The sequence below is a fragment of the Desarmillaria tabescens genome (assembly GCF_030435595.1).
Source record: "Desarmillaria tabescens strain CCBAS 213 chromosome Unknown EV420scaffold_34, whole genome shotgun sequence".
In the NCBI taxonomy this organism is placed as follows: domain Eukaryota; kingdom Fungi; phylum Basidiomycota; class Agaricomycetes; order Agaricales; family Physalacriaceae; genus Desarmillaria; species Desarmillaria tabescens.
Genome location: NW_026848333.1, coordinates 261938 through 288064, shown reverse-complemented (window position 1 = coordinate 288064; position 26127 = coordinate 261938). Strand labels below are relative to the sequence as shown.

Here is a 26127-nt window from a genome sequence, read left to right as displayed (position 1 = left end):
TTTGACCTTCATCGAGACCTACTTATTTGTTAACTACCACATCTTGTACCAAGTCGATGTATTCTAGGATTCCATGTCATACAAGGTGGTGTGTTTTATTCGACGACTTAGTGATACTACTACTTTTTGAGTTGGTGAGCCTTGTGTATTTTGTGCTGCTCCTATGCTCTCAACGATGCTCTAAGTTCTCAAATCCAGAGTACCATAGTATGAGAAACTTCACTCTAGCAGTTGTTTTACGTTAAGCGCCTCAATTCCTAGAAGGTTAGGATAAATATTACCTAGCGCTTATGTGTGGGAAACCTGGCGGGCTTCTCTCACGACTGCCTTGCCATCACCTTGCCATCAGACCAGCATTAGGTAGCGTCTCAACCTCACGGATGGCTCCTGTCTAAACTGACTGTTGGACTGTATGCAGCTTTCTTTCGCAACTATGCAAAATACTTGTCTCGTCTGCGACACTCCAGCTAACACCCGCTGCGCCAAATGTACAAGCGTCTATTATTGCAGCAAGGCGCACATCGCCCAAGTGCGTCTCTTTCTCGTGCGTCGCCGCGAAATTCTAAGGAGAACTTCATCTAGGACTGGCCCATGCACAAAGCATATTGCAAGCGAGTCCATGCCGCCACCAACACCTTTGACGCTATTCTCTTTGGCGTCAATGAAATTAAACCTCGGGTCATCAAACTCCCTTGGTCATACGGTCCTGTTGATGAAGATGAGCCTGGACGCTGGCAGATGCTGGAAAGAGAGCCATGGCTCGGTGGCAAAGATTGTTGTCCCTATTTTTTCTATGTTGGGACGTTCGGGGTCAATGGACCATCGCTTGGTCGTACTCTCGCACTGTACTATGACGAGAACTTCTTGATCAACGGGTCCCCGATCAACCGCTGCATTCAGAGTGTCACCAATGGCAAAGCCCCGCACCCTTGGGCAGGAAACGTTCTAGCCCTTAGGTCGAAGGGATTGCGCTCGCTGGATTGGTACAACGACGCAATTATAGAGGAGGACTTGGCGCCGTTGGTTCGGTTTTTCGAGGATTATGGGAAAGAGGATAATCCGAGTGTCCGCGTCAACAACGCGGTCGGCTCAAAGAAAAGGGAAAATGCTCAAGTTGCTACTGATATTGATACCGCCAGTGCGAGCGTGACAACCGAACCTAGCACAGCTGATCTCAAGCCTTTTGCCTTCGTCTTATTTGTTTTCCTATTCTTTTATGGACCATGCTCGTTTAAATGGCTCAATAATACTTAGAAAATATTAACCGACAGAGGGCTTTTGGGACAAGTATCTATTTTGTGTCTGATATATGGCATGAATGAAGGAAATTGAAAAAAGTGATAGACGAGGATGCCCGGAAGCAGACGACATCGTGAATATACTTAAGCGCCAAGGAACGTGTTATCGATTAAAGCATATAGACGACCCTTGAGATCATCGATTTCCCCAACACCCACCATGATAGAAGACATAGACGAAGCAACATCTGCGCTCATCGCTCAGCTCACTCTCCAAGATATTACAGAGATATCGGGTGCTCGCAAGGGAAAGGGGCGAAGCGATGTAGCAAAGAGCGATGAAGAGTATGCCCTCGATCTTCAGGCAGACTATTGGCGCATGGAGCTGGATCTCCAGCTAGCCCAGAGCCTGAGCCGAGCCTTAGAGACAGATGCCAACTGGCTGGCGGTGGAACAGGCGGCCGAGGACGATCACAGATACGCGCTCGCACTATCGAACGGTGCTGAGCTCCCCGCTCAGTCTGCGAATCAAAGCCTCTTGGAGAATCCCGCCTTCGTGAGAACACTCTTCACGCCATCATCCCCCAACATGGCAACCAATGCTAATGTTACCAACGAGAGAGATCTAATTACGACGGGCACCTCGACGCCTCTCTCGACCAGACCGCCTTCACCATCTACCTCGTCCCAATGCGTTATATGCGGAGATCGTCTCAGGGCACAGCGTAGCTTCCGTGCTCCGTGTGAAGATCAGTACTGCCATGGCTGCCTCCGAGATCTCGTCCAGGCTAGTATCAACGACGAATCACTGTACCCTGTCCGATGCTGCGGCCGACCTCTTGTCGAGAGAGATTTCTTACCACTCCTTCCTTTTTCCTTACGAACACGTTTTCAAATCAAGTCCAGAGAGCTAGGAACGCCAGCCATGAGCCGCGTTTACTGTCAGAACCCTATCTGCTCGGCTTTCCTTGGTTCGTCAGAGGGAAGAGACGGCGAACATGGTATGTACGGCATGCGGGACAGCTGTCTGCCCTTTATGCAAACAGAATGCACATCGAGGGAAGAACTGTGTCGAAAACGCTGCGATTCAAGACTTGCATGCGCTAGCCCGAGACCAGCGATGGCAGACCTGTCCAGGATGTCATTCAATTATTGAGCTCAATCATGGTTGCTATCATATGACGTGCAGGTGCCTCACGCAGTTCTGCTATGTTTGTGCGGTACCGTGGAAGAATTGCCACTGCCCGCAGTGGGATGAAGATCGATTGTATATCACTGCTCAGCGAAGGGTGGAAGAGGAGATGGGTCCTCGCGCCACAGCAGCCGCACCAGATATTTTCCAGAGAGAGGTGGCAGCGAGAGCAGAGCAGCTGAGATCCAACCACGACTGCGTCCGACACAGCTGGAGAAGAAGAAATGGGGGAGCGAGATGCGAAGAATGCAGTTGGTATTTGCGGGAGTATCTTCTTGTAAGTTATCGCCATTTAGCAGGTCCTATTGCGAGCATCCTAACACTGTACCAGGTCTGTACCCACTGTGGATTAGCGGCATGTGTTCGCTGCTGTCGGAATCGGCTGCTGTGATGGTCTTGATAGCCGAAGAACATTGAAGTTTGAACTCGTTTGTGTCTGGTAGAATATTCCGTGGCGCTTGGCCTAAATGAACAGTAATTTTGAATGACTGGTTGTGTACTGTGACTCAATCTGGAAAAAATAAATTAGAGAAACGGAGAAAAGAAGAAAACCGGGTAGGGTGAGCCGAGCATGCCGAAGCGCCATGTGGTTCTGACGGCAGTGACAAACATAGAAAGAATTAATGACTTCCCAAGTTCTATTTCCCACGCCGTTTAGGAGTCAGTCTGAGTTACGTCGACGGCACCGAATCAGTCTGACTACTTTTATACAACTCTTCCACGAACCATGAGCACCAAACTTCAGAATCCCGCAATTGAAACAGTGAAGAATGTCCCTAACCGAAAGGAGGACTTTCAGTCATGGCCAACTCGAGGTGTCCTCCGACAAGCTCCTACTCTTCTATTCCAAGCAACAAGAGGGAAAGGAAGGGGTAGCACAGTTAGTATATGATTCCACGCCACTGATTTCCTCTAAATTACTCTTCCAGCCTCTTGAATCTTGCTGACGCCTCTGAGGAATCCCTTCGCGACCTTTGTGACGCCGCTGATGCTGCAGGATTCGGTCTGGGTAATCAGAATACATTTGATGAAACGTACCGCAAGTCCAAGAAGCTCGACATCACCCAATTCTCTTGCAACTTTGACCCTCGAGCGACCAAAATCTTCGACCAAGTACAGGCTGATCTCATTGAAGGCCAGGACGAAATCCAGAAGGTCCTGCGCCCTGAACTGTATAAGCTAAACGTCTATGGTAGGAAGGTCCTGTGGTGAGATAGCAGACACTAATCATTCTTTTCAGGCGAAGGAGACTTCTTCAAGGCCCATAAAGACACTCCTCGTGCTGAAAACATGATGGGATCTCTAGTCGTCATTTTTCCTACGGTCCACAAAGGTGGATCCCTCGTTCTCCGCCAAGATGGCCAGGAATGGACTTTTAGTGCTGAGAAGATGCTTGCGGACAGTACGCCCGAGGCTCCGGTGATCTCATATGTCGCGTTCTACAGCGACACAGAGCACGAGGTTCTCCCCGTAACCTCGGGTGTTCGGGTAACTTTAACGTACAATTTATATCTTGAAGACAAGAAGCCGACTGCCCCTACCCTCGTTGTCGAAGCCTCTAGCAATCCTACACCAGTTGATGTTCTGAAGCCGGCGCTGCAAACCCTTCTAGCAGACAAGAATTTTCTTTCCGAGGGAGGCTTGCTGGGGTTCGGACTGCGGCATCAGTACCCCTTCGCGGTCTCTAAATATCGCAGTGGAACGAGCTCGTTCAAGATCGACGGCAACTCTAACGACGATTTCAACGATTACATTCGCGACGGCGAATTCATAGCGCAAGGACGCAAAAAGCTGTCACAGTTGGCAGATAGTCTCAAAGGTAGTGATGCCAGTATTTTACGAGCCTGCCGCGAGCTTGGCTTGGACGCCAACATCCGGATCCTCTATCGACCTCGAGGCTGGGATGTCATCTACATGACCGACCATATTATACCTGACCAGGAAGATGGATATTATGAGGACGACGAACTGGAGGAGATGTTGCTGAAAGAAAGCGGGACACTTGTGTCGGCATCCGACGAGTATGTGAAGAATCAACTCAAGTATAGTGGAAAAGCCGTGAAGCTGCCAGAGGTTGTTTGGGTTACTCCGATTACGACATTCAATCGGACGGAAGCGAGCTACATGGCGTATGGGAACGAGGCTTCTGTCGGTTATCTATACGGCGATGTTTGCCTCATTGTCAAAGTTGGACTGCCCGGAAATCGGATGGATTGACAAAGCTTAAAGAGGATGTAGTTACTTATGTGCATCGGAAGAGGAAGACTCACGACTTTGGCTCGTATACAAACTCCATTATGTTAATAACATTGACATATAATTGACGTTCAGTGAGTACATGAGTACATGGGTGCGTGGTGAGTTGGAATACAATCTTCCCTAAATCTGATAAAGTACAGTATGAGGCGACGCTAGTCCGGAGACATAAAACATAAGCATAAACCATAGTCATAGAGTAAAGAGACGACAGAAACACAGTTCACAGCATTCCGGTAGCCAAAACCCGGTAAAGATGGTTGGCTTCTTCGAATCGTGAGTGGCGTAAGCTAAAGTGCGCCATTTCGGCAGTATCGGCATCCAGTGCGGCGTCGACCAGCGAGAGCTTGATCAAAGATGTGTAGAATCGGCAAAGCTGTTCTGCGTTAATATCCTCATGCACAGAAGAGGAAGCGACCTACATGCTGAACACCCTTGGCGAAGCGGTCATCACTGACGAGCCCCTCTTTCTCCTGCAGCTCCGCCTGGTCGAGCCAATTGATGCATTCGTGCACAAACCTGCCAAGTGCTTCGGTGCGGACAAGGTCAGCAATGGTAATGGAACCGTTGGCGGACATGGTGGGTTCACGTAGAAGACGACCCATCAAGTCAAACGACGGAAGGGTAGGAGGGAGAGAGGACAAGATGTCAAGGAAAGGCGAAGGTAGATTACTCTCCGAAGGTCCGGTTGAAAGGAGGGCGACGAAGAGAGGGTGCGCAAGGTTAGGATTATTAGTAATAATAGGTGCAAGGTCCAGGGGAGTGATCATTTGTGAAGAAGTTAGTGCATGTATGGATGGAGTCACAGTCTGCAGCAACAGATGAGGAAAGTGACGTCTTCGGGCGAGTTGAGTGACTCACCCGTTGCTCAGACAAAGTCAAAACTCGTTCCCGGGCATCGAGCAGAAGCTTCATCGCGTGTGCTATGCCCTCATTGGCAGCATCCTCTTCGGCAGTGATCACTGTCGTATGTGTCGTAGTCGTGGTAATACGTTGTGATTTGGGGGTATAATCGTCTCTATAAAGATGATCAGAGACAAAAGAAGGATATAAAATGTCAAACGCACATTTCGGATTCGCTATTGTACATATCATCGTCGAGAAGTAAGTTAGTAGCTCTAAGTTTGGGCGGCAAAGGCGATCGCGCTAGCGTGCTTGGAGAATAAGGACCAATCTACCGCATGATCAGCACAAGCCTCGCCCTATATCACTGGAACTTACATCGTTTCCGTCACCTCTGAGAATCTTCCATAGCACCCAGACCAGTTGCTCATTGACTGAGACGTCGCCCCGGCTGGCAGCAGCGACGGCCTTCTCTCGTTCATAGACAAAAGTGACAAAGAGCACCGATTTGAACGGATTAATGGAGATAGGATGAGGCGCATATAGAGAATACAAGATGTAAGAGACTAAGATCCGCTGAGCAAGCTGAAGAGGACGTTCGTCAGAATGTATCAAGGTCACCGACGACGCCAGACGTACCTCCGACGAAGTGTTTGGGTCCAGGAGAGGTAACAACACGTCGAGAGCCAGCTGAAATCGTGAAGTTGGCTGCACAAGCTGAATGAAAGCCTGTGCCGCAGTCGAGCAAGGCAGCGAGTACGCCCTTGAGAGTAGATGGCCAACAGAAGCACGGACCGGGTCACCAGAATTTGTTTGCACCGACGATGGCAATCCCATCGTGGGCAACGAAGTCAGGACGGTGGACATCGAGGACGACGACGACGGCGTCGAAGACGAAGTATATCGCGGCTAGATTTCCATCGTGTGTCGGAGTTTGTTGCGGAGTATCAAATTTTGTATATACCGAAAATGCCGGAATAGACTCAATTTGAGCTACGATCAAATGTGACCTTATTTCCGAGACCAAAGCTGGACGCATTGCAGAGATCCTAAGGTGATTATTCTGTGGCATCAGCCAGGTTGGGAAATAAGCACAGTACGTCCAAAAGGTATGCTTGTGTACCGAGACATGCCGTGCCGCTTCAAGTTCAGAGCTGGAGGAATCCGAGGAAATTTGACGCAAGCCGTGAATGAACTTGATTTCTGTGAGTGTCTTCTTAATTGTCTAGGCTTCAGGCTGTTGTAAAGCAACAGACGTATTAATTTATGGAGTAAACGATCACGTTAAAACGTGTGAACATGTCAATGGTTCAGATGCTAGTACTACGACCGGTACCGAGACTATTGATGACTACATCTCTCGCTTAGGCATGAAGCCAAACCGCCGTAAAAACGAGTAAAAGGATAAATTCGTCCAGCCAACCCTGAAATATTTTGGGAATGTGGGAACTTGAAGTAAAAGGGCAAAATTACGATGTAACTAAGTAAACAACAACGTTGTGGGGACTCTCCAATGTTCGAAGGCATCAAGTCGCTCGGTTTCCGGGTTTTCCGACTTTGACGATGAGGCAAATATCGCCGTATAGGTAGCCCATAGAAGCCTCGTTCCCATACCGAATATAATTTGAATCCATACGGTTAAACGTCGTAAGTGGGGTGACCCAAACGATCTCAGGCAGTGCCTCGCTCCCCTCATGAGTGCGCGGTGGCCTGGCCCAACGCTCAGTGGTCGATATCAATGTGCCAAGCCTCTGCAACTCTGTATCAAGGTAATCGAGCTCCAATTCCCCTTGTGCGTCCAAATTTTGAATGACATGATCCAACATGTACACGGCGCCATAGCCTCGAGGACGGTAGATGATGTGCGGAGTAGGTTCCAAGGACAGGCCTTGGCAAGCACGAAAAATGCTGGCGTCACTACCTTTCAGGAAATCGACTATCTGACTGAGCTGCTCTTTCGCCCTCTTTTGAGAGTCACGAGAACCCCAATTCCTCGGATGATCAAGGTTGGGGTTTCCATAAATTTCATCGACATTCCCTTTGGAGCTTGTCGACGTGGCGAAAGGATACTGATGACGGAGACCAAATCCTAACATGCCTCCTTCGGGAAGGAAATCCGAAGCTGCCAGAAGATTTTGAAGGGCGTCTTTGACATGGTCAGTGACAGGATTTTCGGTAATCGAGAGTAAGCTTGCAGGAGCCGGAAGTTTGTCCTCGAGGTAGAGATTATAAGTCAAAGTCACTCGGACGCCCGATGTGAGTGGGAGAACTTCATGCTCGACATCGCTATAGAATGCAATGTAGGAGATAACGGGTGTCTCAGGAGTACTTTCAGCAAGCATCCGCTCTGCGCTGAACACCCATTCCTGGCCATCTTGGCGAAGGACGAGCGACCCTCCTTCGTGGGGAGTGGGGAATACAATGACAAGAGACCCCATCATATTTTCAGCACGAGGAGTATCCTTGTGGGCCTTGAAAAAGTCTCCTTTTCCTAGCGATCCAAAATGTCAGCCTGGTCTTCATTGTCTTAAACACGAAATGTTCTTACCATAAACATTCAACTTGTACAACTCGGAGCGTAAGACCTTTTGAATTTCGTCTTGGCCTTCAACTAGGTCAGCCTGCACCTGGTCGAGGATATTCGTAGCCCGAAGGTCGAAATTACTAGAAAATTGGGTAGTGTCGAGCTTTTTGGACTTGCGATACGTTTCGTCGAACGTATTTTGGGTACCCAAGCCGAATCCCGCGGCATCACAAGCATCGCAGAGGTCGCGAAGCGATGCCTCGGAAGCATCACCAAGATTCAGAAAGCTGGTGAAAAATGTTAAACGACGACAGTAGCCTAGCGATGCCCACATACTGCGCTGCTCCTGCCTTTTCTTCCTGTCGTTTGGAATAAAACAGCAACAGTTCATTGGAAGACACTCGGACTTGTCCTTGACTGAAGGTTCTTTCTTTTAGGGCGTTTTTCACTGCCTCAATGGCGGGATGTTCTGGTTTTTCAGTCATGGTCACAGTTGAAAAGCCGGGTAGCCCACGTGCCTCGCGAGGTCTGACTCCAAGTCTTTCGGAGCCGTTAAGAACAGTGCAGGAGAAATCAGCTTTTGTTAATGATCCTCCGAAGTGCATAAAATCTGCTGCGATTCCATATCATTGAGGCGTCATAGAGTCTCGCTACATACTATTATGCTACGGATACCGAACCTTGCTCTCGACTCCCGGGCTTTCCAACATTGACAATGAGACAAACATCGCCATATAGATAACCAACAGTAGCCTCGTTCCCATATGCAAGGTAGTGCGACTCGGTTTCATTCAACACCGTAATCGGAGTAACCCAGACGATCTCTGGTAGTGATTCCGCTTCCTCATCTCTCAGCTCATAATCAGGGTCCGATACTCGAGTTCCGTGCTCATCGAGCAACACTTCCATGTCTTCAGCTTGCTCGTTTATCTGTTCCCCGGGTATGACATGATCGGCCATCCAGACACCATTTGAGTATCGAGCTTCATAAAAGATGCGAATATTGGCGTCCAAGGAAAGATCTCGACAAGCTCGCAGGATACTAGCGTCGCTGCCTTTGAGCCTATCTGTCAATTGTTGTAGTTCGTTTCGACTTTGTTCTACCCCGCAATCCTCAGAGATCGCATACTGGTGTTGGAGACCAAACCCCAGAAGGCCTCCTTTGGGAAGGAAAGTTTCATCTTTCAATAGTTTTTGGAGAGTCGTCTTCAGAACATCAGCTGGTGTAGGATTACTAGAGGCTTCGGTAATAAGGGCGGGGGCAGTCGGCATCTTGTCCTCGAGATATAGATTGTACGTTAGAGTTACCCGAACACCCGAGGTTACAGGGAGAACCTCGTGCTCTGCGTCGCTGTAGAATGCGACGTATGAGATCACCGGGACCTCAGGCGTACTGTCCGCAAGCATCTTCTCAGCACCAAAGGTCCATTCCTGGCCATCTTGGCGGAGAACGAGGGATCCACCTTTGTGGACCGTAGGAAAGACTATGACCAGAGATCCTATCATATTTTGAGCACGAGGGGTGTCCTTGTGTGCCTTGAAGAAGTCTCCTTCACCTGAAAGGCATGTCTCAGTCTAGTATCTGACATTCTAACACCGAAGGTACATACTGTATGTGTTTAATTTGTAAAGTTCAGGACGCAAGACCTTCTCAATTTCGTCGTCACCCTCGATGAGATCAGTCTGTACTTGGTCGAAGATCTTCATAGTTCGAGGATCAAAGTTACAGGCGAATCGGGAGGTGTCGAGTTCCTTAGATTTGCGGTACGTTTCGTCGAATGTATTTTGGTTACCTAGACCGAATCCTGCTGCATCTGCTGCTTCGCAGAGGTCGTGAAGAGAGTCTTCAGAGGCATTAGCAAGATTCAAAACACTAGTCAAATAGATTAGAAGAGAGCATGAGCTTGGAATAGTATACCAGCCGTGCTGCTCCTTCCATCCCCCTTTTTTTCATGGAATAAAAGAGTAAGAGCTTGTCAGAAGGCACCTCGAGTTGGCCATGACTAAAGGTCCTTTCAGTCAGAGCGTTTCTCACTGCTTCGACTGCGGGATTCTTGTCGCTCGTACACATGGTTCGAAGAGCTAGATGGTTCCATGTCCCAAGTCCTTTCATCGAATGACTCGATTGCGTTCGTAAAAGACTTTCGGAGAATAGTCTGAGTGCGTTCATTGCGGTGGTGGTCAGTCTCAGAATTCCGGAAGAGTGGAGAATTGCCGATAATACACAGCCACGGTGAACAACTTTCTCCGGGCCGGCCGGCCGACGCTTCAACGGTAAGGGCAGAACTTTGCACTGACGCGATGGTTCGTATTCCTACAAGCGAGTTGTAGGATCACCTTAGACGATGATCGATTGATTGATGAAGGGTTTCCACTGCTTGATGGGATACAGGGCGCCGATGCATGAAGGGCCCGAATACTCAATCATATCCATCCACGCAGTCCACTCTTGCACACGTCGCTTTCGTACGTCTTTTCTTTCTTATTCCATTTGGACTGCGTAACCACGAGGTGGGAACAGAAAATGCGTTTATAAGTTCGGGTTTTGAGAGCTGGATGCCCCGCAGCGAGCAGTAGGAGCCGGAGATTTTGGTGGAAACGGTGCTGACTTTGAGATTCACGCACGAAGACGAGCTCATCGTGAGAGAGTATTCTATTCCTCTTTGTGTTTTGATAGTAAAGATTGAGCTCCAGGTCCTGCCGGAGCGATACCTTCCTCTCCTCAAAACCTCTTGATATTGCGAGGAGACGTATCGCGTTCCGATGAGCATGAGGACACACAAGGAGAACGATGACAAGGATAGGTACACCAGCGGGGACAACTGTGACGTGGACGACCTGGCGGACTCTCACATCATTGGTGAACGTCATGCGTATATCTATGGTCGGTTCTGACGCAAAACCACATCCTTCCAGGGTCCCGTAATCCAGGTGTCTTCGATGCTGATACTCCTGGTGTGTTCAGTCTTTCTAATTTCCTGTGTTCGCTTACGTTGCTCACCTCAGGAATCATTTACGATGCATACACTTCAAGCATCATTTATTCTCTTGTTGCAGGGAATGCGGACTGAATGTGCGAGTATCCCCTCTTTCATCCTCTAGCCAGCCAGGACGAATGCTGCGCCTATACAAACAATGCTAACTAGCAGGCAAGCAGGTTTTATTTTGTAGATCCTACGACGGTAAAATACATGATAATTACTAGCATTGTCGTGTCGTCACAACGTACACTTTTCATATTGTACTTTCTTCAAGATAATAAACGCATTCCATCAATTAGGTTCCGAGGAAGTCGTACAGCATGCGTGCCCTAAACTATACCATGAGTACAGTCTCTGAGAGCATCGTCCGACTCCGTGGGACTCGGGTATAATGCTTTCCTTTCTGCCACAGATTCGATACTAGGATCTTCTGAAGCACCCAAGGTACTCCCAAGGCCTCGATCTGAAGAAGCTGTAGTTGTAAAGTCTTCTAACGATCCTTGTGTTGGAGCAGGAGGCCTTCGAGTCCATGACTGGCTTTGGGTCTGAGTATTCGTCTGAGTTTGATGAAATGTTTCGATGGCGACATCAAGGGTGGACTTAATGCAAACAAGGGTAATGATAAGAGTCGGATACATAGCCTATTGGTCTCCTGTTAGTATCTCCAAAAACATTAGAATTGCAACAACCGACCGTCAGTTGGGAGATTGTGTCTATCATGACATAGATTGCATTACTTGAGGAAATAAATATGACGATGACGATGAGCTGTTGGGATTCAACGTCGTCAGACAGAAAGATGAAGAGGAGCATGAGGCATACCCATGTGCAGCAATATAAAGTGCCAGACTCAATCAGAATAGGGAGAATCGCACTTTGCTTGCGAAAGCTACCCAGGATGGAGATGCCGGTGAGATGACGGACTAGCTTGAAGTGCGACCTTCCGAATGGTTTTCATATTTAGTCGGTGAAAACTTTTGTCCAAGACAAAACTCACCATGTACGATAGGCAACAAGCGCCGTCGTCCACAGATTTGTTGAAAACGTTGAAATGATGAATGCAATGGCCCAGCTCTCAACACTGGAATCAGTGAAAGTGGCACCTGCTGGTGTCATTGCAACGGTGTATACAAGCCCACTTCCTGAGCCTTGAGGTATGCTAAAAATCAGCATGAACGACGACGTCTAAATACTGAATACTTGCCTACGGTTACCAGAAGAAGAACCACTGATGAGGCGATAATCCACCGCCTACGATTCCATAAAATCCATGCTCTCCATATCACGATCCCATCGCCAAAAGCTATCTATGTTAGTTAAGTTAAGCAGAAGCTCGACAATCAACTTCTGGAAACTCACGCACATTCACAATTCCTAGTATAAGTTGCGACCACTGTATCGCAGACGAGGTATTATGGAATACGCTTGAGGCATTGGCATTGTTATGATATATCGAAAGGAATGCTGACAAGTCCTGTTTGAAATTGATGATCAAGTGGGCAGTAGCCACAATGTACATGAGGATATTAACGAGAGTCATGACAGCAATGACTCGACTCTTCTTCTTCTTGAACCTAGAAACAGAACAATGGTCAATAATGTTGCTGGTGAAATTCTGTATCCTTTCGCACAATAGAAGATATGTTGATGTCAGGAACAGGCCGGTGTAAAGTCCTGAATTATCGTGAATAATACAGCAAGTATAAGAACACCAAGGACATACCGTGCAAGAATATTTCACAGCCAAGGCCGATAAAATATGATTCAGGTATTGGGAAAGAACCCATGGTTGATGTCGACAAGAACTTGAATTCTCTCAAGCAGCTTCTTAAGTGTCTACAGTATCACGGGAGTCCAGTGGATCTGATTTTCCTGTGTGGTTGATCACTCCGCAACGGGAGATCCAACCAGCAGTCGGGCAGGAGTCTTGTTCCGATCATTGGGAGGGAGCGAAACCAAGGGACCAGCGTTTCAATATGAAGCTATCGATTGCTTGTCGCACACGACGCGAGCGGCGACTGAATGCAAGCTCCATCAGCATCAGTGAAAGTGCAAAGCACTGCGATTCGCTAGTCTGTGTTGGGTTAGTCCGGCTACACTTTATTGCCGTTCATGCTCGGCTCTCGAACGAGACTACGAAAGACGCAATTTTAATTCCCTGGTTTCATGACAAGACTACTCACAGATACCTTTATTCAGAGTTCATATAAGCGTGCTGCTGTATGTTTGTATTGGGCGAGGACATTGACCGGATGTACCGGAAAACATCATAAAACCATGATTTGGCACCGGGGTCCCCCACATACGCTGTTCATCAAGGAATCTAGCCCATAGTATCTGAAAGGAAGTTTCAGTGATCGAAGAACGAATAAAACTGGAAATCAACATTCACGATTCGTAGTTGCCAGATGGAAGACTTTGTATCCTTCCTCCTTTACGACTAATACTATTCTAAACCAGAATCAACGATCCGTATGAAGATGAGTCACTCAATACAATAGCTTTTCAACGCTCTAGTGATGGTCAGAACACATGATAGCATCACATCTTAGGCAGTACAAGCCCCACAACAGAATACTCAACGAAACACTTTGGGAGCTTTCTTGCAGTGCATTGTTCATAGGTGGAGGCGGGCGTAACGTTCGATGTGAACAAGAGTCCGTGTCCGTCTTCGTTATGCTAAGTTCTTGCGACGAGACGATATCATTCGGTACGCCAGATGGCCACGAAAGTGTTACATACCTTCGATGGTACTTCGCTGAGAGTGGTAGATAGGTTCCAGAGCAATACTTAACTCCCGGTAACTGATGATCCTCAAGGAAGGAATCAAAAACTTCAGTGATCACCGGTCAAGGGCTGAAAATAGAGCTCGCTTGTTTGAGAAAGTCCGGTCCGGAATGGCTGTGTAAAACGGCGAATGCCGAATGCCGAGTCCTTCCGTTCCTTATTGGGTCCTGGCGCCGACCGGCACACCAAACGTGCTGCGAAAAGACAACTTCGAGGAAAAGGTCCAGCTGCGTTTATTCTGGTGTCCTTGAAAGGTATCTTCAGAGGCGACTTTCGAACCTGAGTAAACGAAGTGCTCGGAAATATTTTCCGTTCTTCAACAAAGCACCAATACCTCGCAATGGTATTGTTCTCGACAAAAATCTAGTTTTTTTTTTTTGGATATAAGTCCATTTCTGATCTTTTCGAGCAGATTCTGATGTGAAAGTGAGGACTCCCTATCTGGCATCGTATCACGGATTCAACGACGAGAGGTTACCAAGATGAACATTGTGCATTCTTAAAGAAGAACGGGTTTCCAGTGAAATCAAGTGACTAGGAGATATGAAGATGCCCGTCCTTGATGAACTCTGGGGTCTACCACATCGTTTACTCCAGGATTTCTCTTGGAAAGGCACTTATCACACTTCGCATGCTTCGACGACGTACATCCTTATCGACAACTGACTCTTATATTGTTCTTGAGCAAGGCCATTCTGGCTTGGATCAGCTTAGATGATTACCCAGCCGGGTGATACATCAATCAGTCATGGACGAGGGTACACATACCGATCATGATTATCCTATTACACGACATGGATCGCTGTAGAGATGAGGGTACAGATAGTCACGTCACCCGATTCTATCTTGAGGCTGATACATTGAGTAACAAGACGCAGTGCATCGAATGTCCCTCGGATACGTTATCTGGCAACGGCGTCTTTAGAAGATCTGTCATTTGGCCCCGAGGGACCAATTTAGAGAAATAGGACATCGATGACCTTGAGTCTGGAGTTGGTAGTTATCTCAAGGTGAGGCCACTGCTCCAAGCACGGCATTGCAAAACGGTGGGCATAAATGTCAGATAATGATATTATCGGGCATTAATGGCCCATAAACTCATACGTCTCGCTATGAAAGAAAACCTTTCTCAGCCAGATACGTACGATGCTCTTGTCGGTGTCCTTTGATGGTAGAATCCACAGACCGTCGCCAAATAGGAAATCCCACCTATGGTACATCAGCGGGATTCTGATGGTGTCAAAGTAGATACGTACCCATCCAATGAAGCTATAGATATTGTCTAGGAATACATGATTCCGGGGGGTCGCGCCCCTAGTCGAAGAGCGGAAGATGTTCCCTAACAAGCCCGTCGATATATGGAAATGACCGCGTTGGATACCTGACCCGCACTGAGCGCGAAGCTGATGCTAACAGTAATCGGAACCAACCTTTTAATAAACCCTCGGCGGCCTTTTCGGGAGTCTGACCACCGTCGGTTTCTTCGATTTTAAGAGTGATCTCGGGTTTGCATTTATTTTCCGCTTCGTAGCCTGGGCTATAAATTGTTCCGGGGAAGAATATGTGGACAGAGATTCCGTAGAGAAGCATTTCCGAACGAAGGGTTTCTGCTAGACCTGAGGAACATGAAGATTAACAGCAGTCTTTAGGGAAGTCGGGATCGAGAACCTCGTAACGCGTGTTTTGCAGGGGCATACGAAGAGTAGCCAATCATGGACATAAAACCGAGGAAAGAAGAGACAAGAACAATCTTTCCATTCTTATTGTCTCGTACCATTCGCTTTGTACCGGCCTATTCAAATCAGTCAAGGTAGTTCGGAGAATAACCGAAGTCACTTACCAAAGCTGACCATGCTTGTATCCAATACACAGTATCCATTCCTCTTTTCATTGAAGCTTCATCTTCCTCCACAAAAAATCTTGGTATTGACGTCCCAGCACATAAGAAGAGAGCATCTGGGCAACGACCGTCGTGTCCTTTGGATGCGGCTTCTAACGCAGCTTCCGCTGATTTACATTGCGTGAGATCGTAGGAATACCACCTGAGAATTTGACTGGGTAATTTCCGTGCTTTCTGTGTAACTTTAGACGTACATTGGGGAAATACAAGCAAAGACACAGACGCACCTCCATTTCCACAAGCGCATTACGTAGTTTTTGTTCATTACGAGCAACGATAGACACATCCGCACCGAGCTTGACCAGAAGAAGGGCGACTGCAAGCCCTAGGCCTTGCGATCCGCCGGTCACATAACAATGCTACGTTCCAAGGGAATTCAGTACGACGGTCATGAACATGTTACATACTGCTTATACCTTCCCTTTAGGATCCCAGTTATTGTGGTTGAAAAGCAATCCAAGTATGAGGACCAGCAGAGGAAGGGCAAGTAACAGCACGGTAAGAAGCATCGTGGTCCGAAGCCGAGGGGAATTTGAGTTTGTTAGCAGCCACGTGGAAGAAATTGTCGCCTGCGGTAGTAAGGCTTACGAGGTCCCCGCACATCAATGGAGCTTATAAAACTTATATATGAGCTACGTACAACATGCGTCTCATACTACTATCACGGCCCTAAGTGGAGCGTTGGCTCACTTAGGCCAACGTCCGTTTGGCGGGCGTCGTACTGTTGAAGCCAGGATTGAGCACCTTAGTGACGGCCAACGAGATGTTAGAATCGAACAAAACGCAAAGAAATAGAAGACCACTGTTGACGCTACGCTTGACGCCTCATCGTGGTCGAGGTCAAAGCGAAAAACAAGGCAACAAACGGAGCAGAAAAGGGAATGATGGCGGTCACGAGCTCGCAGCCAGCTCGGCGCAACTCCGAGTCCCCTGAGAATCGCGACTTCGGTTCCAGCACTGTCTACATAGCCAACATCGTAGCTTGATTCGGTCCATTTCAGCACCGTAATCCGAACAACCTCTGGCAATTCTGACTCGGACCTATAGTACTCTGTACTCCACATCAATTTCGGGAGCCGCCATAAGAGTTCCGCCCCTCTGAACAGTATTTCTTCCACCTGGTCGTCCGGGAATCCCTGTACTGACCGTGCTGCACCTTCCGTCCCTCTTTTTTGCTTGAGTAAAAGAGAAGGAGTTTGTCAGAAAGGACCTTGAGTTAGCCACAACTGAAAGTCCTTTCAGTAAGAGCGCTTCCCACCGCCTCGACAGCGGGATCCTCCAAGCCCCAGTCATTTAAGTGACTTATGCACATGTTTCGCTGAAGAGCTAGATACTTCCAAGTATTTGGATACTTGAGTCCACACATCAAGTACCACAACAGTCCGTGTCCGCTCATGATGTCCAGATCTCGGAAGTGAGAAAATCGGATATTCCGCAAGTTACAACGTGCTTTGGGCCAACTACCGCTTCCTTCAGTAACTGTGAGAGACACTAGCATACAGCATGGATGGAATGCCTTGATTCAGGTAGCAACCCAGCTCATGCAGCATCCTCGTTCTGAATCATCACAATTTGTTCCATCACCCTCTTGATGCTTGTTGGAGTGACAGGGATAACAGTGGAGAAATGACAGGACCAGTTGGAAGTTTCAGGAGAACAGATGGACGTGGAAAGATGTCTCTATTAAACAGATTTCTCGTCCGTTTTAGAAGGTTCCTCCTTCTTTTCTACAGCCTTGACGGCATCTAATACCTTGCTCTCGACCTTTTCTGAGACACTCTTTCCCCAGCCCATAGCCTCCCTAAGCTTCAAGCCTGTTGACTCCTGAATCTTGTCCACGGCCGTCTCCACGCCTGCGTCAAACTTCTGTTTTCCGTTCGCAGCAGAGTCCTTCAGCATCTCCCAACTCATCCTAGTGTGTGCATTGGCGACGGCATGCTTCTGTGCAAGAGTAGGGAAGTAGGTGTCTTCGAGCGCACCAAGATATTCGGAGATGTTGGCGGACGTTTGTGGGAGGAAATGGTTCATGGAAAGGACGAGTAGTGTAGGCGGTAGTATTAGCCGAGTAGCTAGCAGGCGATTTCGCGCTATTATGGATCCGCTGAGGGTGGCAATTCCCACATAGAGAATTCCTGGCGTTATGGATTCCGTTGGAGAAATGAGAGCCTTCACCCGACCTTCAGAGATCACTCAGCTATCGTCAACATTGAAGGAAAGGTTCTACACACTTTCAATAGCATGCTCGACACCAATCCATTTGGAAACCACGTCCTGAACTTGCGAATATGCGTCCGAGTATGTCTTGGTGAAGGTCTTCCGAACCGTTCCGATTCGTGTCTCCAGTGTTGAAGGCGTGTCCAAGAGTACGATATCTGGGGTTGAGATAGGGTATATTGGCAGCTGAATGAAACTTGTTAGGCTGAGAAGATACAGAGAAAATACAACGACGCACCCTGTCTCTTTCTTTCTCGACCAGTACCACCGCCGTCCCTGCGATTAAGGGTGCAGCCTTCAAAAGCGACCTCCGGGCCTGCATATACGTAAGTATACTGCACGAAAGAGACAAGCAACAACGTACTAGCGTGGCATACATCGCGGGTACGAAAGTCGTCGACGATGGACGTGACGGTTACAGGTAGGGAAGGTCTTTGTGTGGTTAGGATGGCGATGGCAAACAAGGTCCCGCCGGACAAATCCGGGCCGATCCCTCTCAGCTTCCAACAGTGGTGGTAATTTTCTTACAGCAGCCTGTTTGCCATTACACGAGCATCTACGAGGATACGCCGCAAGTGACTGCGTCCTGCTTGGATCCGACTCTTACTGCCACCGTCCGCACTTTGCCAAATATCCATTTCAACAGCCGGTAGCCTTTATCACCCTACATTATTAGGAATTATTCTACTGTTAGGTGTCAGTCTGAGACTTTAAAAAAATGCTAATGGAAAGATGTAGCATGGATAGCTCATATCGCCAATAGTAGCGGAAAGTCGGTCCATCTCTCGCAATATAGGCTCGATCTTGGCCACTGCTCACAACTGGTACGTAGCAAATCATTTGATTTCAATCACGTTTCAAGGGCTACCTAAATTTTCCGTTTCGTTCAGAAGAATATCCGAAGACAATTCATACTTGGTTCCGAATTTTTTTCTGTCGGCTCAATATCGCATAATAGCCTCACTGGTTTTGGCTACGCTGATCAAACATGGTCATCCATCACCTCTGTTGCGGACTCCCAAGCCTTTTTGTGCCTGAGAAGGCTTGGAAGTTCAACGTCATCGTGAATAGGATGCGATTTCTGTCACTACGTACCTTATGTGTTTTGGCTTGTCGGCGGCCCGATGCGGCCTCCCAAGGCGGTTGAACTTCGCAGGTGCCCTATGCAACGACCAGCCTTCTAACAACGTTATCCATCCCGCGGCCTCCATGTCGCTCAATACAAGCCATCAGAACAGGCCCTCACAATGATCATTTTTTCCTCGTGGTTTTTGGCGCCACGAAAGGCATAAAAGACTCGTTGAAAAGGTAGGTCAATGTAATCCTCCTGTGCAAAACGCGTCATGTTCAAAGCAACTCTTGCAGCCTCACTGCTAGTCTCTATCGCTTCTGTTCGCGCGCATGGCTATGTCGAGACCATTGTCGCGGACGGTACAGAATACAGCGGTTATCTCCCATATTCTGATCCATACTATGATCCTGTACCTGACAGGATTGTCCGTCCAATCCCAGGCAACGGTTCGTATTATCTATTTTTTGGTTCAGCAGCGACATTGAAGGAGTTTCAGGTCCTGTAACTGATTTATCCTTAATCGAGTTCGTCTTCTGTTTAATATATGCGTTAAAACATTAACGGCAATTCTAGCGTTCAATGCAACGGCTACACTGATGGAGGTGTAGAAGGTTCCTCGCCCGCTCCAATCTACGCGACCGTTGCCGCTGGATCAGAGATGGCATTGACATGGACGACCTGGCCGGACTCTCACATGGTGAACATCATGTGTATATCCATAGTCAGTTCTGACGCAAACCTACATCCTTCCAGGGTCCTATAATCACGTACATGGCAAGGGCACCGGATGATACTGACATAACCGCTTGGGAACCTGGCACTGAGTATGTTCACTTTCTCCGAAGATGCAAATGCTCCATCTGAACGAAATCACAGTGCCGTATGGTTCAAGGTCGACGAGCTCGGGAAAACCGATGATGGTTTATGGGCAGCCACCGATGTGTTGTCCGCCCAGGACAGCGTCTGGACATTCACTATCCCTGCTTCACTAAAACCCGGGCAATACATTATTCGACATGAAATGTGAGCGTCCATCACAGTCGTAACCTCAAGTTTTACTGACTTCGCCGGAGTATTGCGCTCCATGCAGGTAGTCCCGTTCCGATGTAAAACCAGTCGGATGTAACTGACAACGCAATTTTCTGACAGCATACGAATACCCAGGTAAGAATTATCCGCCTATTTACACACACGCTTCTGGTCTAATGAGGTCTAAAGGAGCGCAGGTTTACCCTAGTTGTATCCAGGTCGAAGTCACAGGTGACGGAACTGCCTTTCCTACGGAATTTGTCTCTTTCCCTGGTATGTAGAATTTCTTGAGACGTTCCGAAGTAATCACTCATGTGAGTTCTAGGTGCTTACGATGCCGACACTCCTGGTGCGTTCAATCCTTCCGATTTTCTGCGTCCACACTTATGTTGCTCTCCTTAGGAATCGTTTACGACGCGTATACTTCAACCGGCGTAAGCATTATTCCTTTTTTCGTTGCAGAAGGCTCACATGGTGTTCAGGATTATCCGATCCCTGGACCGGATCTGTGAGTATCTCTCTATGGACCACCGTCACCCTCAATTGACTTGCGATTCGTAGCTGGACCGCCTAATATGTTAAGGATGTTTTTTGTCCATCTTACAAATGATAGATCTTGTGTCAATCAATGAAAGTGTGCCGGAACCGAACACTTAAGACATCGATATCTGCAACTCGGGAGTAACAATGAATCCGAAGATAATTCTCGCCTCTCTCGCGGTGTGGCGGAGACAGTCGTCTTTTGACCTGCTCACATGTCAGTGTTGCATGAACTTGGCCTATGCCTATGTTCCGAACACCCTGGTGTTGCGTCATGCGACAAATGTGGTATCAAGAAAGTTAGAGACTTGATCACGTTCCTTCGACTGTCTCTCGCATGGAGCAGCCAATTCATTCATTATATCGGTTCATCTTCGCGTTGTAGCAATCCATGACCGGTCCGGGGCGCGCCGTTTAGAAACGCAAAAGCTCATGTTTCTCTCGAAGAAACGGTATAATAAAGAGAGTAGGTTTCGAGTCGAACACAAATTAATTGCACGATGTTGACGACGGTTCTTCCTTTACTTCCTGTACTCTTGAGCGCCGTGAGGCTCGTTTCGGGCCATGGCTACGTTCAAGAGATCACTCTGGGATCGACCAAATATACTGGATATCTCCCGTATTCAGATCCGTAGGCTCAGCTTCATTCTTCTAATAACACTGTGCTTATGTAGCATGTTTCCAACAGGTATTACAATCCGGTTCCCCAACGCATTGTACGCCAGATTCCAGGAAACGGTGAGCCCTCTACACTAGTGAAGTCTGTCCTTCTATTAATGCGATTTGAATTGTTTGCAGGCCCTGTTGAGGACCTCACGCTAATCGAGTAGGTATTGCTTACGATCTACGAAAACTAGCTGAGACCATCGAACGCAGTCTCCAATGCAACGGCTACACAGCCGGAGGTTATTACACTGCGCCTGCACCAATTTACGGGACTGTTGCTGCCGGTTCCAAGGTAGCTTTGAACTGGACGACGTGGCCGGACAGTCACAAGGGTCCAATGATTACCTACATGGCTCGCACCCCCGACAACGTCAACATTACTGCGTGGAGTCCTGGTACTAGGTGAGAACTATGATGTATCTGTTCTGAGGCAATACACTGATATAGTTCGCCCGCAGTGCTGTCTGGTTCAAGATTGCTGAAAGCGGGAAGACTTCGGCTGGTCTTTGGGCGGCTACCGACTTGCTCACGGCATCCAACAGCGTGTACACGTTTACTATCCCTTCTTCCCTCAAGCCCGGACAGTATATTATCCGTCACGAGATGTAAGGACTGATTCAGTCATTTCATAATACTCTCACGATTGGTCTCTAGAATCGCACTACACTCAGGTACCTCCGTTCCAGTTCTAGCTCATAAGTGTATTGACGTTGTGCAAAATAAAGCCTTCAGCTATCCAGGTGAATTATTCCGCGCTACTCGTTTTGACGTTCGTCAATAACCCAAAATAGGTGCTCAATTTTACCCAAGCTGTATCCAAGTTCAGGTCACAGGATCGGGAACTGCTTATCCAACCTCGTTTGTCTCCTTCCCCGGTGCCTACACTCCTTCTACCCCAGGTATGATACTTTCCGTTCGTTGATGCTTTAACTCACCAACGAAACAGGAATTGTCTATGATGTATATACCAGTGCGTGTCTTCTATGCTTTTGTGAACTAGTGTAACCACCAAGCTTTCTACACAGACACCTCAGTGAGTAGTACAGCCCACAAACTCCCCGAGTCGTTATCTGATCAACATTTCAAACAGGCCTACCCTATTCCTGGCCCCGCGGTGTAAGTCCCACCAAGGTGCATGAATTGATCTGAATTTACCTGTCTTGTAGGTGGACTGGTTGAAATCTAGGCAGTACGGTATTTATGTCTTAACGAGAAACTGTCTTCGTAATTCAGCGCTATCTGCAAGTATGCATGCCTACCACACCACAGCTCCTTGAACGATGTTTAGATGCAGTAAGACGTGCAATGAATAGCGGTATATGTTTGGAGTCACCGGAGCTGCCGTTACTTTCCATTCCATTCGCCTTTGGATAGGTTCGATTTTAACCTTAGCAGTGCGGCTACTATCCCAAGTGTCCAATTCTCAATCCTGGTGCTCATTTGCAACGAAGTCAAGCTCGTTGAGATCGGGTCAGAGAGCTTTCTAAAGTGCTGGTTCAGTTCGGACCATGAATACTGTTGTGTTGATAGTATGGCGGTGAGGCTTAGAGAACACCATCATAGGCGTGCACATAACTCGCAGCGCACATTCGCTAGCTATACAGTTTGACAGTTTATATCTTCAATTCGTGTACAGGCTGAAATCTTTCGGGACGCAGGCTAAGTATATAATCGAAATGAGCATCGGGCTGTTCACTGACAATATTACAGAACTCGAAATGGCTATAAGTGCCCATTCTCGAAATCCATATTGGTAATATATGAGTCCCATGCCGCAAAGCTACAAGTTCGTATATCAGCAAATGTTGTTAGAGAGACTGGATGGCTCACCTAAATCCTGGAGGTGCAGAAGTCCACATGTTGATAGCCTCTAGCCCACCAGGTATCTCTGATTCTGAAATATCGAAGGATAACGGCTGGAACGAACTCGAAGGGTTCTCATTCGTCAGGTCTAAGGGCAAGTCTGTGCCTAGGTGGGTCGGTAAAGAACTGTTCAAGTACGCTAGATCTGTAGAAGCGGACTCGTCAGCAGACATCCAGACTGAAGGAGGGGGGGACACCGGTACCAGATTGCTGGGCTTGTTCATGTGGGGCGTTTGGTATAGCCCAGTACGCAGCCCCAGGTGGGAAGCTGGTACAGGAGCGGCAGTTTCCCGGTGATGTGAAGCGTGAATCAAAGTGCCATCTAAAACACCGGCAGTCTCAGAGGAAGCCATGCCCTTGAACATCTTCCTAGAAGTCCCTTATGGTCACCCCGCCGCAAAAGTGATACTTCGAAGCGGCTACTCACAGTGAACGACCCGCAATATTCCATCTATCAACAGACCAACGTCAGTTTATTATTCATGCTACGAAATGTCCACACGCACGTATCGGAAGCATCTATGAGGGTGGCTAGACACCGTTCATAGCCAGTCAGGTCTTCTGTGTTTGGGGAATAGCCCGCTCGTTTGCTACTCCAGATGTTCATAGCCAGTACAGCACCTGCCATAAAGGCTGTTGTCTAAACCGACTTCGAATTAACGCATGGCGAGGTAGAGACGTTCGGCTCACCAGAAGGTGGGGCGTGATAATCTTTATTCTTGTCAAATGAACCTGTAGGATTCGAGAACTGGATCTGGCTGCCGCCGTAGATATAATGAGAGAAGGCGCGGACAGGGAAGAATCCGTGCGTAGAAAGGGTCGATGTGCGAATATTTGGAGCACATAGTAGGTGCTATATAGAACCGCTGATTGGTGCAAGAACAACGTATCGTCACATTCGGGATCCCAGCGTACTATAATACGGTCAGCAGAATGTTGGAGCGACATGCTGAAAGGCATACAATGGTCGGGAATGGAGTTCGTCCAAGCATTCATGGAAGAATCTATGTCAGAAACGATGTGCTGCTCATCGTTCCTTGTAAAGCCCAATCTGTCTCGGCCTTTCTTGATAGAATACAAATTCCTCGTAACAACGGCCATTATCCCGCTTAACCGTATTTGCGCGTTGAAATAACTGATTTTGGAAGGCTTGTTGGCCGGTTGGCAAAAACAGACTTCTCCATCTAAACGAATATCCCAGTATTCGTCATCACATTCAACTGGTAGCTCTGCGTCAATACTGTGTCAAAATACGTATGTTCAGCAGGGGCAACGTTATATAGTAAAACGACGTACTCTTCCTCATGCATCATAATAGGCCGTCCATCGCATAGATTGAATAGTCTGTCAAGTGTTACAAGTGCCCTAGAGTATATAGTACGATCAGCACCACCCTAAAAAACAAAATATCGCAAAAATACCAAAAGGATCGCTTCTTAAGTTCATCATCGAGTGTCTGCTTATGACCCTTGGGCTTCTTCCGATGCAATCCGATTTCTACTGCGTAGCGTAGTCCGAGCCCAACTGCCGTCGAGCTAAAATCAGGGATGGAAGTTCCTAAAGTGTATACCACGGCGAGCTTCCGAAGACACTTTGAGCTTGTCCGGGAAATGTAAGAAGATAAACTTACGACAGTCTGCTGAATGTCACTCAAACAGGGGGGACGCGATACCACTTTCCTGAAGACAGGCAATTGGCTCGATGAATTTCCATCCTGCAGAAAGCCTCGAGCTAGGATCGGCCAATACCCTCTGGTCGTCAGAATGACGCGACGCAACAGCTAACACAAAAAGTAGTGTAGCACCAAAGTTTTCATCCCGTAGATGTAACCCATTCGTGATGTCTTTCGTGAATGTAGGTCGATGCAGGATTGGAAGAATTGGATGGATCGTTTCGAAATATATATCAACGAGGCTCATGATAAGATCGTCGTCAGGAAAGGAGTAACCTGTTTCAATAGTTTCGGTGTGGGCTGTAGCGCGCTCCCACTGGTCATCAAGATTGATCAGTGAAAAAGTGACCGGCCGATAAAGCAGAACGCACAGGATATAAATCGGAATAGTCTTGTAGTTGCATCGTATTCAAGCTACCGGTCACCTTCTTTTTGGTAGAAAGGGCAGTCATAAAAAGCGCCAAAGCACTTGAGGGACCGAAACACCTCTCGCTGAGAGCTTTGTCGCACTCCAATGATAAATTCTTCATTTTTGCCCCAAGGTCCAGATGAGTAAAGTCGTCGTCAAGTTCGGCCATCTCGGAAAGACTTCCTTCAGGTAAAATGATATCCGGATTGTGCTATAATGATTGAGAAAGGACGCGGGCAGGCACAATGTTTCCAAACCTTTTTAAGCACGCACTCCAAATAGTCGGCGCGTCGTTCCAATTCTGCCACGTAGCTGATCAGAATCATATCAGTTGCCTGCCATAGAGTTACAGCAATTGTCACACCTAGCATTGTATCTGCGTCCCGGTAAGTCTGACGGTACCCCAGTCAAACGTTGCCTGGAGAATACTGAAATCAGGGTTTATTTGAATGTTAAGACAGGCAAGACTAACGCTGGTTTCGGACCCCGTTTCTGAATGACAGTTGTCATAAGTTTGAGCTTTTCACAGTATAGGAAAAACTGGCCTTCATCGGAGTCATATACGTGCATTCAATACCGAGCACGGTGCAATTTAAGCAGCGGATTCCTTGTCCAGAAATGACATAACCTATACATTTTCAAGGTTCAGCCATTTCCATTATCTGCCTGAATAAGCGGACAGGTTATACATTTCGCTAGAAAGAAAGCCCATGTTAGAAATAGCCACAAGAAAAACTTGGTCTATGAGAGGCTTACTTTTCCGCACTCGACACCTATCGCATGCACGAGTCATTCTCCTTTTCGTGATGGATGCTTCGTCCTCCATGATGGTTGAGATACTTGAAACGGGGTATAGTCCCCGATGGTCATGGTTGGGAACATCTGCCGGCTATCGGTCCTTGGGACCGACAGTTCGGAATTTTAGGCCTTTCCTCGCTGTT

General features: G+C 47.7%; 12 protein-coding genes across 12 annotated transcripts; 5 read left to right on the top strand and 7 right to left on the bottom strand.

Annotated features, from left to right (window-relative positions):
* The first annotated feature begins 254 nt into the window (after nucleotides 1-254).
* Nucleotides 255-1350, top strand: EV420DRAFT_1337811 (uncharacterized protein). The gene is made up of 3 exons (XM_060468890.1): nucleotides 255-360; nucleotides 419-529; nucleotides 583-1350. Exons 2-3 carry the CDS (start codon nucleotides 434-436, stop codon nucleotides 1252-1254), a joined length of 768 nt encoding a protein of 255 aa, XP_060327548.1. The 5' UTR covers nucleotides 255-360; nucleotides 419-433; the 3' UTR covers nucleotides 1255-1350.
* Nucleotides 1351-2969, top strand: EV420DRAFT_1561491 (uncharacterized protein). The gene is made up of 3 exons (XM_060473863.1): nucleotides 1351-2239; nucleotides 2262-2707; nucleotides 2762-2969. Exons 1-3 carry the CDS (start codon nucleotides 1459-1461, stop codon nucleotides 2819-2821), a joined length of 1287 nt encoding a protein of 428 aa, XP_060327547.1. The 5' UTR covers nucleotides 1351-1458; the 3' UTR covers nucleotides 2822-2969.
* A 121-nt stretch (nucleotides 2970-3090) lies between these two features.
* On the top strand, nucleotides 3091-4720 carry EV420DRAFT_1561489 (uncharacterized protein). The gene is made up of 3 exons (XM_060473862.1): nucleotides 3091-3310; nucleotides 3360-3622; nucleotides 3671-4720. Exons 1-3 carry the CDS (start codon nucleotides 3201-3203, stop codon nucleotides 4645-4647), a joined length of 1350 nt encoding a protein of 449 aa, XP_060327546.1. The 5' UTR covers nucleotides 3091-3200; the 3' UTR covers nucleotides 4648-4720.
* On the bottom strand, nucleotides 4558-6449 carry EV420DRAFT_1561488 (uncharacterized protein). Its single transcript, XM_060473861.1, has 6 exons — nucleotides 6169-6449; nucleotides 5908-6114; nucleotides 5754-5860; nucleotides 5548-5704; nucleotides 5109-5495; nucleotides 4558-5062 (listed from the first exon to the last, which is right to left on the bottom strand). Exons 1-6 carry the CDS (start codon nucleotides 6394-6396, stop codon nucleotides 4910-4912), a joined length of 1239 nt encoding a protein of 412 aa, XP_060327545.1. The 5' UTR covers nucleotides 6397-6449; the 3' UTR covers nucleotides 4558-4909.
* Nucleotides 6450-7055: 606 nt separating this feature from the next.
* On the bottom strand, nucleotides 7056-8538 carry EV420DRAFT_1621862 (uncharacterized protein; the record flags this gene model as incomplete). The annotated part of the gene is made up of 3 exons (XM_060475744.1): nucleotides 7056-8020; nucleotides 8078-8340; nucleotides 8390-8538. The coding sequence occupies 3 exons, from the start codon at nucleotides 8536-8538 to the stop codon at nucleotides 7056-7058; spliced, it is 1377 nt and encodes a 458-aa protein (XP_060327544.1).
* Nucleotides 8539-8664: 126 nt separating this feature from the next.
* EV420DRAFT_1766520 (uncharacterized protein) lies at nucleotides 8665-10692 on the bottom strand (the record flags this gene model as incomplete). Its single annotated transcript, XM_060480880.1, has 3 exons — nucleotides 8665-9609; nucleotides 9664-9926; nucleotides 10679-10692. The coding sequence occupies 3 exons, from the start codon at nucleotides 10690-10692 to the stop codon at nucleotides 8714-8716; spliced, it is 1173 nt and encodes a 390-aa protein (XP_060327543.1). The 3' UTR covers nucleotides 8665-8713.
* Nucleotides 10693-11143: 451 nt separating this feature from the next.
* EV420DRAFT_727226 (uncharacterized protein) lies at nucleotides 11144-12915 on the bottom strand. The gene is made up of 8 exons (XM_060483235.1): nucleotides 12758-12915; nucleotides 12666-12708; nucleotides 12394-12608; nucleotides 12239-12337; nucleotides 12032-12182; nucleotides 11857-11974; nucleotides 11728-11802; nucleotides 11144-11675 (listed from the first exon to the last, which is right to left on the bottom strand). Exons 1-8 carry the CDS (start codon nucleotides 12819-12821, stop codon nucleotides 11364-11366), a joined length of 1077 nt encoding a protein of 358 aa, XP_060327542.1. The 5' UTR covers nucleotides 12822-12915; the 3' UTR covers nucleotides 11144-11363.
* Nucleotides 12916-14860: 1945 nt separating this feature from the next.
* Nucleotides 14861-16385, bottom strand: EV420DRAFT_727144 (oxidoreductase). The gene is made up of 8 exons (XM_060483234.1): nucleotides 16362-16385; nucleotides 16138-16304; nucleotides 15949-16080; nucleotides 15662-15895; nucleotides 15490-15613; nucleotides 15252-15437; nucleotides 15078-15202; nucleotides 14861-15030 (listed from the first exon to the last, which is right to left on the bottom strand). Exons 2-8 carry the CDS (start codon nucleotides 16228-16230, stop codon nucleotides 14932-14934), a joined length of 993 nt encoding a protein of 330 aa, XP_060327541.1. The 5' UTR covers nucleotides 16231-16304; nucleotides 16362-16385; the 3' UTR covers nucleotides 14861-14931.
* Nucleotides 16386-17404: 1019 nt separating this feature from the next.
* On the bottom strand, nucleotides 17405-18257 carry EV420DRAFT_1621861 (apolipo protein O-domain-containing protein; the record flags this gene model as incomplete). Its single annotated transcript, XM_060475743.1, has 3 exons — nucleotides 17405-17898; nucleotides 17950-18121; nucleotides 18174-18257. 3 exons carry the CDS (start codon nucleotides 18255-18257, stop codon nucleotides 17405-17407), a joined length of 750 nt encoding a protein of 249 aa, XP_060327540.1.
* Nucleotides 18258-19278: 1021 nt separating this feature from the next.
* On the top strand, nucleotides 19279-20681 carry EV420DRAFT_1704268 (glycoside hydrolase family 61 protein F; the record flags this gene model as incomplete). The annotated part of the gene is made up of 12 exons (XM_060479527.1): nucleotides 19279-19453; nucleotides 19504-19531; nucleotides 19581-19704; nucleotides 19761-19831; nucleotides 19884-20030; nucleotides 20081-20097; nucleotides 20157-20171; nucleotides 20226-20309; nucleotides 20362-20385; nucleotides 20439-20470; nucleotides 20519-20544; nucleotides 20598-20681. 12 exons carry the CDS (start codon nucleotides 19279-19281, stop codon nucleotides 20608-20610), a joined length of 756 nt encoding a protein of 251 aa, XP_060327539.1. The 3' UTR covers nucleotides 20611-20681.
* Nucleotides 20682-21016: 335 nt separating this feature from the next.
* EV420DRAFT_1561459 (glycoside hydrolase family 61 protein F) lies at nucleotides 21017-22728 on the top strand. Its single transcript, XM_060473860.1, has 12 exons — nucleotides 21017-21207; nucleotides 21265-21314; nucleotides 21375-21402; nucleotides 21453-21644; nucleotides 21701-21847; nucleotides 21897-21913; nucleotides 21968-21982; nucleotides 22034-22141; nucleotides 22189-22212; nucleotides 22268-22275; nucleotides 22333-22358; nucleotides 22409-22728. The coding sequence occupies exons 1-12, from the start codon at nucleotides 21077-21079 to the stop codon at nucleotides 22419-22421; spliced, it is 759 nt and encodes a 252-aa protein (XP_060327538.1). The 5' UTR covers nucleotides 21017-21076; the 3' UTR covers nucleotides 22422-22728.
* A 236-nt stretch (nucleotides 22729-22964) lies between these two features.
* On the bottom strand, nucleotides 22965-25756 carry EV420DRAFT_1646274 (fungal-specific transcription factor domain-containing protein; the record flags this gene model as incomplete). Its single annotated transcript, XM_060477886.1, has 13 exons — nucleotides 22965-23022; nucleotides 23073-23474; nucleotides 23533-23556; nucleotides 23612-23745; nucleotides 23796-24019; nucleotides 24068-24345; nucleotides 24402-24470; nucleotides 24527-24703; nucleotides 24756-25093; nucleotides 25149-25397; nucleotides 25444-25498; nucleotides 25551-25604; nucleotides 25659-25756. 13 exons carry the CDS (start codon nucleotides 25754-25756, stop codon nucleotides 22965-22967), a joined length of 2160 nt encoding a protein of 719 aa, XP_060327537.1.
* Between the last annotated feature and the right edge of the window lie 371 nt (nucleotides 25757-26127).